Source organism: Lucilia sericata, unplaced genomic scaffold (genome assembly GCF_015586225.1).
Source record: "Lucilia sericata isolate MDLA Ls3-8-SP2 unplaced genomic scaffold, ASM1558622v1 Contig000123F_arrow, whole genome shotgun sequence".
Classification (NCBI taxonomy): domain Eukaryota; kingdom Metazoa; phylum Arthropoda; class Insecta; order Diptera; family Calliphoridae; genus Lucilia; species Lucilia sericata.
The window spans coordinates 514717-530446 of record NW_023994155.1 but is presented as its reverse complement, the minus strand read 5'-3'; the positions used below and the strand labels follow the sequence as shown (position 1 = coordinate 530446).

Sequence of the window (15730 nt, the reverse complement as noted above, 5' to 3'; positions counted from 1 at the left end):
GTTAAAGAAAAAAAATTTTAAATTTTAAAAAATTTGGTATGAAATTAATGTTATTATCGATAAATTTATGAAAAATGTTCTTCGATAATATGTTGTAAAAAATTATTTTTATCGATAAGTTTTCTAGAAAATGTTATCGATGAATAGATGGAAAATCTTTTATAAAAACGAAAAAGTACTTTTCCTGAATGTAATGTTTCTAAAAAAGTACTTTTTTAAGTACCCATTAAAAACGAAACTTTTTAAGAAACCTTTAATCTCTCTTTTTATTTAAAGAATCCAAAATCCTGCTTTTTTAAAATGTGTGTATCCTTTTTTTCTTTATAAAAAACAATTTACTTAATTTATCATATTTTTTCCATAAGACTCTTTAGTGTTTTTTAAAAACTTTCACCTAAAGCTTTTTTTTATTATATTGTTTTTAAAATTAAAACTTTTTATTATTTTTATCCCAAAAAAAAAAAAAAAAATCCTCATGTTCCTTTAATGTATGTACATATAAATAAAACCTTAAACCAATTTAAATTACTTATAAAGTTAAACCATTTGTTTATGTTAAAAACAATTATTTTAAACAAAAAACGCACATCTTAAAATTTAAAAAAATATAATAATTACTTAAAAAGAGAAAAAGTATAAACTAAAAAAAAAAAAGACATGAAAAAACTCTTGTCATAATTATTGGCATTTCTATTAAGCATTTTTTTCCTTTTTTTCCCCATAACTTTCTAACTTTAACTTAATTAATTAATATAAATAACTATTTGAATGCTTTAAGAAAAAGTGCTATAAATAAACACAATATTCATTTTAAAACATAATTTTTTTATTAAACATAATTATTATTTAGTCATATCATTTAATTAATAACAAAATATAAAGAAAAACTTAATAAATTATATCAACTGCTTATATTAAAAAAAAAAGTATAAGTAGAATATTTAAAACGAAACAAAAAGCAACATTTACATATTCTTATATTTAACCTACATACATACATACATACATATTATTATTATATTATATACAAATATACTTTATTTATATATAAACTATATATTTAAATATATATAACTGCTATCTATTAGTTATTTATGTTTAGTTTTCTTTTGTATTAGTATTATCGTAATTTATATGTGTAAACCTTTCTGTCCTTCCTTTTTTCCCATGGCTTTTTCCTCTAAAAGACTTTGCTAATTTTGTGAGCGTAATTTGTTTTATAGTATTCCCTCTTTTTGTTTATTATTTAGTTTACTTTTCTTTTGTTTTAATTATTAATTGTATTTTCCTTTTATTCCTTTTTTTGTGTATATATACAACTAATTAGTTTGCAATTAAAATAAAATTTATGTATTAATAATTTGAATACTTTTCATTTTATTTTTTTAATAGAAAATCTTGTTTTGTTTAAGAGAAATTTCACTAAAACTGGTCTAAAACATTTTGAAATCATATAACAGTTGAATTTGATTTAGGAAACCCCACGATTTAGACTAGTCCATAGATAAGTCGATAGACTGATATAGACAAGTCAATAAACTAATCGACAGACAATTGATAGTCCATGGACTAGTCCACAGACAAGTCAATGGACTCATCTCTAGACTAGTCCATACACAAGGCAATAAGTTTCTCCATAGACATGTATATAGACAGTTCCGTAGATACATAAGTCAATAGACTAGTTTATAGACAAGTCATTAGACTACTCCATAGACAAGTCATTAGACTACTCCATAATCGTTAGACTGGTCTACAGACAAGTCAACAGACTAATCCATAGACAACTCGATAGACTAGTCTTTAGACAAGTCCATAGACTAGTCAATAGACTAGTCCATAGACAACTCGATAGACTAGTCTTTAGACAAGTCAATAGACTAGTCCATAGAAAAGTTATTTGACTAGTCTACAGACAAATCAATAAACTAGTACATAGACAAGTCAATACACTAATCGACAGACAATTGATAGTCCATAGAATAGTCCACAGACTAGTCGATACACTGGTCTACAGACAAGTCAACAGACTAATCGGTAGATTAGTTCATGGACAGATCGATAGACTAGTCTTTAGACAAATCAATAGACTCGTCGAAAGACAAGTCAATGGACTAGTTTATAGGCAAGTCAATAGACTCATCCATTGACAAGTTAATAGAGTAGCCATAGACAAGTCAATAGACTGGTCCATAGACTAGTTTACATACAAGTCGATAGACTTGTCTACATACAAGTCAATAGACTAGTCCATAGAAAAGTCATTGACTACTCCATAGACTGTTCAGTAGACAAGTCAATAGACTAGTATATAGACAAGTCATTAGACTACTCCATAGAGAAGTCTATAGAATAGTCGGTAGACTAATCATCAGACAAGTCAATAGACTAGTTCATAGACAAATCGATAGACTAGTCTTTAGGCAAGTCCATAGACTAGTCTATAGACAAGTCATTAGACTAGTCTATAGACAAGTCATTAGACTACTAAATAAAAAAGTCTATAGACTAGTCTATGGACAAGGCAATAGACTAGTCCATAGACAAGTCGATAAACTCTGTCATAAACAAGTCTATAGACTAGTCAATGCACAAAAACTAGCCAATAAACTAGTCCATAAATCAGTTAGTAAAGTAGTTCTTAGACTGGTACATATTCTCTTATACATTTCTTTATCCCAAATTTTCCTTAACTATTATTTTATGGTTGTGATTTGAAAGGTTAGTACGTTGTGTTGTGTTAAATCCAACGATTCAGTGCCTCGGATTGGAATTTAAAAAAAAAACACCAACATTTAGGGGGTTTTAAATAAAATATCAGACTAAAGTATTGAATCGGATCCCTTTAATACTAGTGCTTAAAAAAAGAGAAAGTAATATTTCAAAGATTTGGAAATGGTGTAGTATCCCAAAACTAAGCATTTTTAGTTTAAAACAAAACACAGCATTTTTTGAAAAACAAAACTATAAATTAATATAAAATTTTGTTCTAAAACATTGTTAATTACTTAAAAATAAGAACAATTTAGAAAGCAAATAAACATATTTAATAACAATAATATTTAATAATAACATATAATAATTAGATTAACAATAGATATTTTTGAAATGATATACCAGAATAATAAGTGAAAGTATATTGGAAATACTTCAACTATTAGATGATACTAAAATCTAAAAAAAAAAACATATTTAACAAACCAATAAAAAAGACCATAAAATAAATAAAAATTATAAAATAAATATAACCGAGTTTTAAATACTATTCCACGAAAAGAATGTAGGTTAAAAAGTCATTCAAGCAGCCCTAACACAATTACCTGAACAAACAAGAAATCGATTTGTATGAAACCTTATAAATCCCTCTGTCATTCTTAACAAACAATTTTCAAATATATTTCAAAGTTTTCATTAGGTTTAACTTAATTTTAATTTAGTTGTTTATTAGCTGTCCTCAGGCAAACATTTCAATAATTTTTTTTAAACAATAATAAATATAACATTTTTTAATCTATGGTGGTAGATTTAGAATGAAATCGAAAAAGGGCGCTTTTGCCAATTCGTCTACAGGTTATAGTAAACGTCATAATACCAATACGCATAAATCCAATAGTAATAAACCCGTAAAATCATCGGAATCTACCGGCTCCGTTAGTAAAAAGAACAAAAAGCTAGTTGACAAAGAAACTGATAAACCACCAGTGGAGGAACAAGATAATGATTTGAATTCGGGCTTTGGTAATTACTTGAGATCAAATGAGGGTAAGTAATAGTTTGTTTAACTGGTGATTACTAGAACGGAACTAGAACAGAAATAGAATAGAACTAGAATAGAACTAGAACAGAACTAGAACAGAACTAGAACAGAACTAGAACAGAACTAGAACAGAACTAGAACAGAACTAGAACGGGACTAAATCAGAACTAGAACAGAACTAGAACAGAAATAGAACAGAAGTAGAACAGAACTAGAACAGAAATGGAACAGAACTAGAACAGAACTAGAACAGAACTAGAACAGAAATAGAACAGAAGTAGAACAGAACTAGAACAGAAATGGAACAGAACTAGAACAGAACTAGAACAGAACTAGAACAGAACTAGAACAGAAATAGAACAGAAATAGAACAGAACTGGAACAGAACTGGAACAGAACTAGAACAGAACTAGAGCTGAACTAGAACAGAACTAGAACAGAACTAGAACAGATCTAGAACAGAACTAGAACAGAACTAGAACAGAACTAGAACAGAACTAGACCAGAACTAGAACAGAACTAGAACAGAACTAGAATAGAACTAGACCAGAACTAGAACAGAACTTGAACAGAACTAAACATAACTAGAACAGAACTAGAACAGAACTAGAACAGAACTAGAACAGAACTAGAAGAGAACTAGAACAGAACTAGAACAGAACTAGAACTGAACTAGAACAGAACTAGAACAGAAATAGAATAGAACTAGAACAGAACTAGAACAGAACTAAAACAGAACTAGGACAGAACTAGAACAGAACTAGAACAGAACTAGAACTGAACTAGAACAGAACTAGAACAGAACTAGAACAGAACTAGAACAGAATTAGAACAGAACTAGAACAGAACTAGAACAGAACTAGAACAGAACTAGAACAGAACTAGAACAGAACTAGAACAGAACTAGAACAGAACTAGAACAGAACTAGAACAGAACTAGAACAGATCTAGAACAGATCTAGAACAGAACAGAACTAGAACAGAACTAGAACAGAACTAGAACAGAACTAGAACAGAACAGAACTAGAACAGAACTAGAACAGAACTAGAACAGAACTAGAACAGAACAGAACTAGAACAGAACTAGAACAGAACTAGAACAGAACTAGAACAGAACTAGAACTAGAACAGAACTAGAACTGAACTAGAACTGAACTAGAACTGAACTAGAACTGAACTAGAACTGAACTAGAACTGAACTAGAACTGAACTAGAACTGAACTAGAACTGAACTAGAACTGAACTAGAACTGAACTAGAACTGAACTAGAACTGAACTAGAACTGAACTAGAACTGAACTAGAACTGAACTAGAACTGAACTAGAACTGAACTAGAACTGAACTAAAACTGAACTAGAACTGAACTAGAACTGAACTAGAACTGAACTAGAACTGAACTAGAACTGAACTAGAACTGAACTAGAACTGAACTAGAACTGAACTAGAACTGAACTAGAACTGAACTAGAACTGAACTAGAACTGAACTAGAACTGAACTAGAACTGAACTAGAACTGAACTAGAACTGAACTAGAAAAGACCTGGAACAGAACTAGAACTGAATTAGAACTACTTTTAAATTAATTTTAAAACTATTATTAAATTTGTCTTACAGGTGTTGAAATGATGAAAATCTTTGTATTCGCCAATACGATAATGGTGATTGTTACCATGGCTTGGCCTCATTTCAAAGCTCAATGTTACTGGTTATGGGAATGGTTGGAAACTTTTGCAGAAGAATAAACTCAAAAGAAAATTAAATATAAATAAATCTAAGCAAAAATGGTGGGTCCCTTTATGCAGGGCGTATTGCTCATGGGCATTATCTACTGGTATTCTAAGGGTCTTATCAGCATGATCAACGATTATTATCGTGGAGAATTTAATCGTAAATTAAAAGATGAAATCAAGGGACAGAAATTGGACAACATTAAAACGCCAACATACGATTTAAGTGATATGGAATTGCTGGTGAATATTGAGTTACAAAAAGACCAACTGATAAATGAGGAACAACAAGAATTTTTAGTCGGAAATAGTGATTTTAAAGAAAATACAAGTTATTGTTATCGTTTAAATGCCAAAGAAGAGTTTTTAAATATGTTATTTATTACAATTTACGATTATTATAGAAAACATCCCGTTAAAAATCCCATATGTTGGCTGAAGGAAAATAAAAATAGTTCTTGGGCTTATTATACGGAATCGTATAATGATTTTAGTTTAATTAAGTAAAATTAGTTTTAGGTATTAAGTTATTTAAAATATTTATATATAAAGTTTGTGTTGTAAGTGTAAAAAATCTATTTTAAATAAACATTTTATTAATTTAAAGAAAAAGGTTAATAACGGATCCATGAACTTTCCACATGCTTTTTACTATAGACGGTTTCAAAAACAATTTCGAAATTATTTATTTATTTACCTTGGTAACCAGGCAATTGAAATGAATTCCTTTCAAACAATTAAAAAGAAATCTACTGAAAAGAAACAATTTTAAAAATTTGTTAAGAAAAACTAAACAATAGTTTAATAATAACATACCAAATATTTTACCTTTTTTCCTTGAATAATATAAAACAAAATGGTCTCAACTGTGTCGTAAGTTTAATTAAACTTAATAATTCTTTTACATTTTATAATTTCTAACTTGTTTTATTCTACAGCTGGACTTCGTTTGCGGTACCCTCTACTCTGGTTAATGTGGGCTCTGAGGCTGTTTGCATGTTGTGCGATAATAATTTATGTTTTACCGATTTAAAAACGAAATCTATATCCTATTACAAAGCTGAAAGTCCCCAATTGGGTTTAAGTATTTCCGCCATGACGGGTCATAATAAATTCTCATTGGTGGCATTTTCTGAAGTTGTTTTAAGACCTTCAGTTCATATAATACAATATCCAGATTTTACTAAATATGCTGTGTTTAGTAGTGAGTGAAAGTTCCAGAGAAAACATCTTGTAAAGAAAACTTTGAGAAGCAAGTTGAACAGTTTTTTAAAGAAAACTTGAATAGTTTCCTAAGAAAACTTGTAAAGTTCTTTGAAGAAAACTTTGTGGATTGAACTAGAACTGAACTAAAACAGAACTAGAACTGAACCAGAACTGAACTAGAACTGAACTAGAACTAAACTAGAACTGAACACGAACTAAACTAGAACTGAACTAGAACTGAACTAGAACTGAACTAGAACTGAACTAGAACTAGAACTAGAACTGAACTAGAACTGAACTAGAACTGAACTAGAACTGAACTAGAACAGAACTAGAACTGAACTAGAACTGAACTAGAACTGAACTAGAACTGAACTAGAACTGAACTAGAACTGAACTAGAACTGAAATAGAACTGAACTAGAACTGAACTAGAACTGAACTCGAACTGAACTTGAACTAAACTAGAACTGAACTAGAATTGAACTAGAACTGAACTAGAACTGAACTAGAACTGAACTAGAACTGAACTAGAACTGAACTAGAACTGAACTAGAACTGAACTAGAACTGAACTAGAACTGAACTAGAACTGAACTAGAACTGAACTAGAACTGAACTAGAACTGAACTAGACTAGAACTGAACTAGAACTGAACTAGAACTGAACTAGAACTGAACTAGAACTGAACTAGAACTGAACTAGAACTGAACTAGAACTGAACTAGAACTGAACTAGAACTGAACTAGAACTGAACTAGAACTGAACTAGAACTGAACTAGAACTGAACTAGAACTGAACTAGAACTGAACTAGAACTGAACTAGAACTGAACTAGAACTGAACTAGAACTCAACTAGAACTAAACTAGAACTGAACTAGAACTGAACTAGAACTGAACTAGAACTGAACTAGAACTGAACTAGAACTGAACTAGAACTGAACTAGAACTGAACTAGAACTGAACTAGAACTGAACTAGAGCTGAACTAGAACTGAACTAGAACTGAACTAGAACTGAACTAGAACTGAACTAGAACTGAACTAGAACTGAACTAGAACTGAACTAGAACTGAACTAGAACTGAACTAGAACTGAACTAGAACTGAACTAGAACTGAACTGGAACTGAACTAGAACTGAACTAGAACTGAACTAAAATAGAACTGAACTAGAACTGAAGTGGAACTAATCTTTGTGAAGTCTTTTAAACAAAACTTGTGATAAAATTTTCAAAATTTTGATTGCAACTCTTTCCAGCCCAAAAAATCATTTCCTTTGTGGATATACGTTTCAACGAATACGATTTATTAATAGCAATCTCTGGTTATCCTTACTACACTTTGTGTATATGGAATTTTCGTACGGGTCAATTACTGGTACAGCATGACACCCTTAAAGAATCATTACCGAAGTCCCTTTTATGTTCCTTCCATCATATACCAGATATAGTACAATTTTCCAAATGGAATCGTGAGATATTAATATGGGAATTATGTTATTCTTCCACCGGAGTAGATTTGCATGAGGTGTCCAAAATTGAGTTGAGCAAAGAGTTTACCTTGAGCGATATAAATAGCATGTGTTATGGTGAGGATAATAACTTATATGTGGTGGATAATTTTGCCAATGTTTCGATGGTAATTACAGATCGATATATCTTTTAAAACCTTATGAAGAAATGTATTATTATTTACAGGTGGAAGTGGCGCAATTTCATTTAAAACCGCAATGGTCTGTAACAGATCCTTTGGAAATGTCTACTCAGTTTAAGAGTTTTTATCTAGAATGTCATAAACAGGGACTTTTGGTTTATAGTAATGAAATTGTTTATTATTTGCGCAAAAAACTCAGCAAATGGCACTGTGAGTGGAAGCTTTCCCATAATATAATGCCCCAAAAAGGTCTACGTAAATGTATATCTAATAGTAATGGTGAAATTTATGCCTCAGCTGCTATAGGTAACCTTTATCATATAGAGGCAACGGAGGAGGTTAAACTAAATCCAGTTAATGTTTACCATGAGAATAGCATAGATTTTGTGCTTCTAAAGGGAGTGAAAGAGGAATGTTTAATACAATTAACTACGGATCACGCCATAAAAGCTCTTCAAATGTCACGTTATGCAGAGTATTCCAAATTTGTAGTGCCTTTTGCTAATACCTTGGTGGCCCATAATCTGGGTCCCTTTATCATGGTGGGCACTTCAAGGGGGAAAATCCATTTCCTTAATTACTCAAATATTAAAGAACCTTTTCAGTTGAGCAGCATCGATACCCATCAAGGTTATGCTATAGGTTCATTACAACTAATGGATCAATTGGCGGTATATCGCACCATTTACTATGATTTTTATTTGCTGAAAACCGATTTTACTCACAATTCATTCTACGAAATTGGACCCTTTCAACATATTAGCGAAAACGACGGCATCTGTCAATATTTTCTTGGAGAAAATAATCGAATTTTTATGTTCATCAATCGGGATTCTCAAATAAAATTGCCGCATTGCAATACTCTGAGTTGTTATCACTGGCTGCCCGAGAGCAAGAAACTTAATATTTTAGAATACCAATTACCCCACACTTACCGTGATGTGGGCGAAGTGACGGTACCAACGAAAAATATCGTAGAATTTTTTGCCATACGTTTGGAATCTAATGTTATGGATTATTTACAATATAAAACGGATACCAATGTGTTAGTTTTAGTCCATTCTATTCAAACCCATCACTTGTCTAGCATTAACGGTATCATTAGTTCCCGAAATCTTTTGACATGGGGTGTTGATGGTACTTATATCCATTATCGTTCGCATAAGAAATCGCCAAAGCCGTATGGTATATGTCAAATACTGCAGATTAAATATAGGCCTAGAGTGGTGCAGAAAGTTCTGGATTGTTTTAATGTCAAGTAAGTAAAAATTTATTAGTTTAAAAACACGATTTTAGGATCTAATTTAGATCTAGTTCTATTCAGTTCTAGATCAGTTCTAGTTCAGTTCTAAGTTGAGTTCTAGTTGAGTTCTAGTGCAGTTCTAGTTCAGTTCTAGTTCAGTTCTAGTTCAGTTCTAGTTCAGTTCTAGTTCAGTTCTAGTTCAGTTCTAGTTCAGTTCTAGTTCAGTTCTAGTTCAGTTCTAGTTCAATTCTAGTTCAGTTCTAGTTCAGTTCTAGTTCAGTTCTAGTTCAGTTCTAGTTCAGTTCTAGTTCAATTCTAGTTCAGTTCTAGTTCAGTTCTAGTTCAGTTCTAGTTCAGTTCTAGTTCAGTTCTAGTTCAGTTCTAGTTCAGTTCTAGTTCAGTTCTAGTTCAGTTCTAGTTCAGTTCTAGTTCAGTTCTAGTTCAGTTCTAGTTCAGTTCTAGTTCAGTTCTAGTTCAGTTCTAGTTCAGTTCTAGTTCAGTTCTAGTTCAGTTCTAGTTCAGTTCTAGTTCAGTTCTAGTTCAGTTCTAGTTCAGTTCTAGTTCAGTTCTAGTTCAGTTCTAGTTCAGTTCTAGTTCAGTTCTAGTTCAGTTCTAGTTCAGTTCTAGTTCAGTTCTAGTTCAGTTCTAGTTCAGTTCTAGTTCAGTTCTAGTTCAGTTCTAGTTCAGTTCTAGTTCAGTTCTAGTTCAGTTCTAGTTCAGTTCTAGTTCAGTTCTAGTTCAGTTCTAGTTCAGTTCTAGTTCAGTTCTAGTTCAGTTCTAGTTCAGTTCTAGTTCAGTTCTAGTTCAGTTCTAGTTCAGTTCTAGTTCAGTTCTAGTTCAGTTCTAGTTCAGTTCTAGTTCAGTTCTAGTTCAGTTCTAGTTTAGTTCTAGTTCAGTTCTAGTTCAGTTCTAGTTCAGTTCTAGTTCAGTTCTAGTTCAGTTCTAGTTCAGTTCTAGTTCAGTTCTAGTTCAGTTCTAGTTCAGTTCTAGTTCAGTTCTAGTTCAGTTCTAGTTCAGTTCTAGTTCAGTTCTAGTTCAGTTCTAGTTCAGTTCTAGTTCAGTTCTAGTTCAGTTCTAGTTCAGTTCTAGTTCAGTTCTAGTTCCGTTCAGTCCTTCACAGTTTTTCGTTTTATTTCTTTCCCAGATATCTGGTCTACATGTACTCTTTGGGCGGCATCAAAGTAATGCGTGTAGCATCTACCGGAATACCCACCATTGAAAATCAATTCGATGAGGACACCCCTCTTATCGTAGAACCCCATCTAAGCTCAACGCAAACCATAAATCAAGTAACTGCTGAAGTTGTTATCGAACATTCAGAAGAAGAAAAACAAAAGCGAAAAAAACTTTTGCAAAATATTAGAGAACTCGGCAAAGAAGTGACAGATCTCATCGATTATGACATGTCGGTGACGGGCAAGTCTCAGGGTATATTTAAGAAATTCTGTTTAAATCACAAATGGCTGAGGCAACTCATAAAAGAAGCAGAAAAACTATGTGAAGCTGAACGCCGATCTTTGGAGGCCGCCATAGAAGATCAAAGTCGGATAAGAGATTGGTTTTATTTTATTATAATGTCCACAAATAGTGGCATTAGTTTTAAAATACGAGCCATATTCTCAAAGTTTTCTTTGGAAAATTATGGTCTACGTAAAAGAAATGATAAATTTGCTTTGCTATATGAATTATATAGATTTTATGATTTGGAAAGTTTGGAGGCCGAAGAAACTCAAGAAGAAATTGAGGGAAAGGATACTAAAGAGGAGGTGGAAACTAAGGAATTAAAGGCCAAGAAACATTTAAATTATTTTGAAGTAACGGGTTCCTCGTCCTATGAACACATTATGTGTGAGGAGTTGGCCATGCAGGATGTAAATATTGTTACCGCCAATCAAATGTATAATCAAGATGCTAAAATAAGGATTCTCTTAACCGATCGTTTGAAATATGATTTCAATAAGAAATTTGAGGAAATCAGACAAATTAAAAGTGAACTCATGGAAGCCATATTAACCACCAATAATACTCTAATGCAAATATATGAAAACATGAATTGTATGCTGAGACTTTTGGGTAGAGAACAATTTAAACCACCCCAGTTATCGAAACCCGAATGGCAAAAAGATGAATTTGTTAAAAGCATAATGGAAGTAGATGACTCCGAAATTAAGGCCGTCAATCGGCGTAAAAAGAAAGCAGAAGTGGAAATTGCTAAACGGGGACGTTTGCTGTTGTGGTCAGTGGAATTTTGGGTTCATGCTTTAATTACCATGATGGATGGTGTTTTGGAAAAGTTATGGGAAGAGGAAATTAAGAAAAATATACCTATACCAGAGTTTCTAAGTAAAAAAGAACCGGCTGAATATACTCTAGAAGATCAAAAGGCTTTAAGAGAATACGAGGAAAAATGTCGTTTATTGGAAGAAGATCGTAAGAAATATTTAAGCATATTAAAGGAAAATGAGTCACAAATCAATGAACTCAAGACGGGATATATTTTAAAATTAAATGAAAACGTTAGTGAAATGATGATTTTGAAACTAAAATATGATTTTGCCATAAAACATGTGCGTTTAAGAAACCTAAATACCAAAATAATGAATTTTAAAAAATTACAATGGCTACAGCGGATCAATATGTTAAGGTTAGTATTTCGAGTAAAATTAAATAAAAAAATTAATTAAAAGTTTTCTTTAAAGGGAGGACATTGATTTAATAACGGAATATGTGCACAAATATTCCAAACTTTCTGAGTTTTGGGCCAAGTCGGTAGAGGATTTACGCCTAAAAGTTGACTCTTTATTGCTAAAGGAAAAGTCCGTAGAACGTTTATTTAAAGGTCAATTCTTGAATAGTATACCTCAACATTTGGGTCCAGAAATGACGAAATTATTCAAAAAACGTCCCAAAAGTTTACCCAAACTTCTGCACTCTACTTTGATTTGCAAGGAACTGTCTTTACGTGTTAATACGAAGTCACAACCTAAATTTAATTTCCCTTTACCCAAAGATGTATATGAATATTTGGATGGTTTGAATAGTTTAGATGAAACCGGTAACATACCCGTTTCCTTGGAATCCAAACATTGGGAACAATTTGTTAAGTTGCGCAGACAAAAGGTGGAAATGGAACTGAAAGTACGAGCTGTTAACTTGCAACTGGCAGATAGTTGTTCGGGCATGAATTCGTATGGCAGGGAATTGTCCAATTTGAAGAGTATTAAAGTGGAGGCATTGAAAAGATTGCATGAGGCTCAAGAGGAGTATGTAAGTGAAATAGAACTGAACTGGACTTTAACTTTTGGAAGAAAATTAAACCATAGCTAGAACTGAACTAGAATTAAACTGAAACTGAATTGAAATAGAATTGAAACTGAACTAGAACTGAACTAGAACTGAACTAGAACAGAACTAGAACTGAACTAGAACTGAGCTAACTGAACTAGAACTGAACTAGAACTGAACTAGAAATGACTAACTGAACTAGAAATGAACTAGAACTGAACTAGAACTGAACTAGAACTGAACTAGAACTGAACTAGAACTGAACTAGAACTGAACTAGAACTGAACTAGAACTGAACTAGAACTAAAGTAGAACTGAACTAGAACTGAACTAGAACTGAACTAGAACTGAACTAGAACTGAACTAGAACTGAACTAGAACTGAACTAGAACTGAATAGAACTGAACTAGAACTGAACTAGAACTGAACTAGAACTGAACTAGAACTGAACTAGAAACTGAACTAGAACTGAACTAGAACTGAACTAGAACTGAACTAGAACTGAACTAGAACTGAACTAGAACTGAACTAGAACTGAACTAGAAACTGAACTAGAACTGAACTAGAACTGAACTAGAACTGAAACTAGAACTGACTAGAACTGACTAGAACTGAACTAGAACTGAACTAGAACTGAACTAGAACTGAACTAGAACTGAACTAGAACTGAACTAGAACTGAACTAGAACTGAACTAGAACTGAACTAGAACTGAACTAGAACTGAACTAGACTGAACTAGAACTGAACTAGAACTGAACTAGAACTGAACTAGAACTGAACTAGAACTGAACTAGAACTGAACTAGAACTGAACTAGAACTGAACTAGAACTAGAACTGAACTAGAACTGAACTAGAACTGAACTAGAACTGAACTAGAACTGAACTAGAACTGAACTAGAACTGAACTAGAACTGAACTAGACTGAACTAGAACTAGAACTGAACTAGAACTGAACTAGAACTGAACTAGAAATGAACTAGAACTGAACTAGAACTGAACTAGAACTGAACTAGAAATGAACTAGAACTGAACTAGAACTGAACTAGAACTGAACTAGAACTAAACTAGAACTGAACTAGAACTGAACTAGAACTGAACTAGAACTGAACTAGAACTGAACTAGAACTGAACTAGAACTAAACTAGAACTGAACTAGAACTGAACTAGAACTGAACTAGAACTGAACTAGAACTGAACTAGAACTGAACTAGAACTGAACTAGAACTGAACTAGAACTGAACTAGAACTGAACTAGAACTGAACTAGAAATGAACTAGAACTGAACTAGAACTGAACTAGAACTGAACTAGAACTGAACTAGAACTAAACTAGAACTGAACTAGAACTGAACTAGAACTGAACTAGAACTGAACTAGAACTGAACTAGAACTGAACTAGAACTGAACTAGAACTGAACTAGAACTGAACTAGACTAGAACTGAACTAGAACTGAACTAGAACTGAACTAGAACTGAACTAGAACTAAACTAGAACTGAACTAGAACTGAACTAGAACTGAACTAGAACTGAACTAGAACTGAACTAGAACTGAACTAGAACTAAACTAGAACTGAACTAGAACTGAACTAGAACTGAATTAGAACTGAACTAGAACTGAACTAGAACTGAACTAGAACTGAACTAGAACTGAACTAGAACTGAACTAGAACTGAACTAGAACTGAACTAGAACTAGAACTGAACTAGAACTGAACTAGAACTGAACTAGAACTGAACTAGAACTGAACTTGAACTGAACTAGAACTGAACTACATTTTTCCAACTAGAACTGAGCTACATTTTTCCAATCAGTTATTAAGATCATTATCATATTCCTCAGCTTAAATTAGTACAAAATCAAACTTTGGAATTGCGATTAACCATGGGTCAAGTTGAGCTTAATATCATGGGATCCTTAAAAAACTTGCAGAATTGTGTGCTCATGCATGAGGATGACGTAAATGATATTAATGCCTTAATTTTGGTAAAGTTTTTATTGAAGCATTAAAAAAAAACTTTCTCTTACTAAATTTTCTTTTTTAATTCCCTAGAAAGCTGGCCAAATGAAAATAAAGGCCATGCAAAGAGTGGCCTTCTTTCGCCGTCAGGTTATCTACAAAGAATGGGAACATAAAGTGGTTGGCGCGAATATAGAATATTTGAAAAATATGCTGTATGTTATAGGAAAATGTAAAGTTTCCATTGAATTTTTGAATATTCTAAGAAATTGGAATAAAGTAAAAGCTGAGAAGCAGAAATTACTTAATAGCGAGGGTCTGCTGGAAAAAGTGGCCGAAGAGAAATTGACGGGTTTTAGAAGGCAGTTAGTGAGATTGTAAGTTAAAAGTTTTGGGTTAAAATTCTTTAAAATTTAATTAGAGTTGAAAATTCTTTCTAGAACTGAAAAAATTTCAGTGGTGCGTCAACAAATCGATGAAAAGAAACTGGCAAATAAACGTATTAATCGTCAAATTGAGGATCTTAAAGTGGCGGTATCATTTGCTCATACAAATCGAGATTTTATGATTGAAGAAAAGAAGCGACGAGAGCAAAATGAAAAGTGAGTTAAAAATTTTAATTTTTCTTGTAAAAATTTTTCTCAAAACTTTTAAAATTTTTAATATGAATTTTACTTTTGTATTTCTATTAGAATGGAGAAAATCAAACGCCATAGTAATTTAATAGAGACAGTACGTCGTGATTATGTTCACATTATGGAATTAAAAACTATTTTGGAATTGCAACGTCTGCGTACTTATCCCACACTGGGACCTAATCCCAGTCACTGTTTGCCTTAAATTTATTAAACTTGCTTTATTTTTTTAATAAAAATTCTTTTGAAACGAAGAATTTTAATGAAA

At 32.1% G+C, this 15730-nt stretch overlaps 2 protein-coding genes across 3 annotated transcripts; both read left to right on the top strand.

Moving 5' to 3' along the window:
* The first annotated feature begins 3425 nt into the window (after positions 1-3425).
* Positions 3426-6098, top strand: LOC119600859. 2 transcript variants are annotated; one of them, XM_037951438.1, is made up of 2 exons: positions 3426-3762; positions 5372-5519. In XM_037951438.1, the coding sequence occupies exons 1-2, from the start codon at positions 3531-3533 to the stop codon at positions 5497-5499; spliced, it is 360 nt and encodes a 119-aa protein (XP_037807366.1). In that variant the 5' UTR covers positions 3426-3530; the 3' UTR covers positions 5500-5519. The 2 variants fall into 2 exon arrangements, with proteins under 2 accessions (XP_037807366.1, XP_037807365.1); XM_037951437.1 differs by having other exon boundaries at positions 3478-3762; positions 5372-6098.
* A 175-nt stretch (positions 6099-6273) lies between these two features.
* Positions 6274-15716, top strand: LOC119600860. Its single transcript, XM_037951440.1, has 10 exons — positions 6274-6357; positions 6423-6688; positions 7946-8325; positions 8385-9598; positions 10728-12227; positions 12283-12850; positions 14710-14853; positions 14921-15204; positions 15268-15429; positions 15520-15716. The coding sequence occupies exons 1-10, from the start codon at positions 6341-6343 to the stop codon at positions 15665-15667; spliced, it is 4683 nt and encodes a 1560-aa protein (XP_037807368.1). The 5' UTR covers positions 6274-6340; the 3' UTR covers positions 15668-15716.
* Positions 15717-15730: the final 14 nt, after the last annotated feature.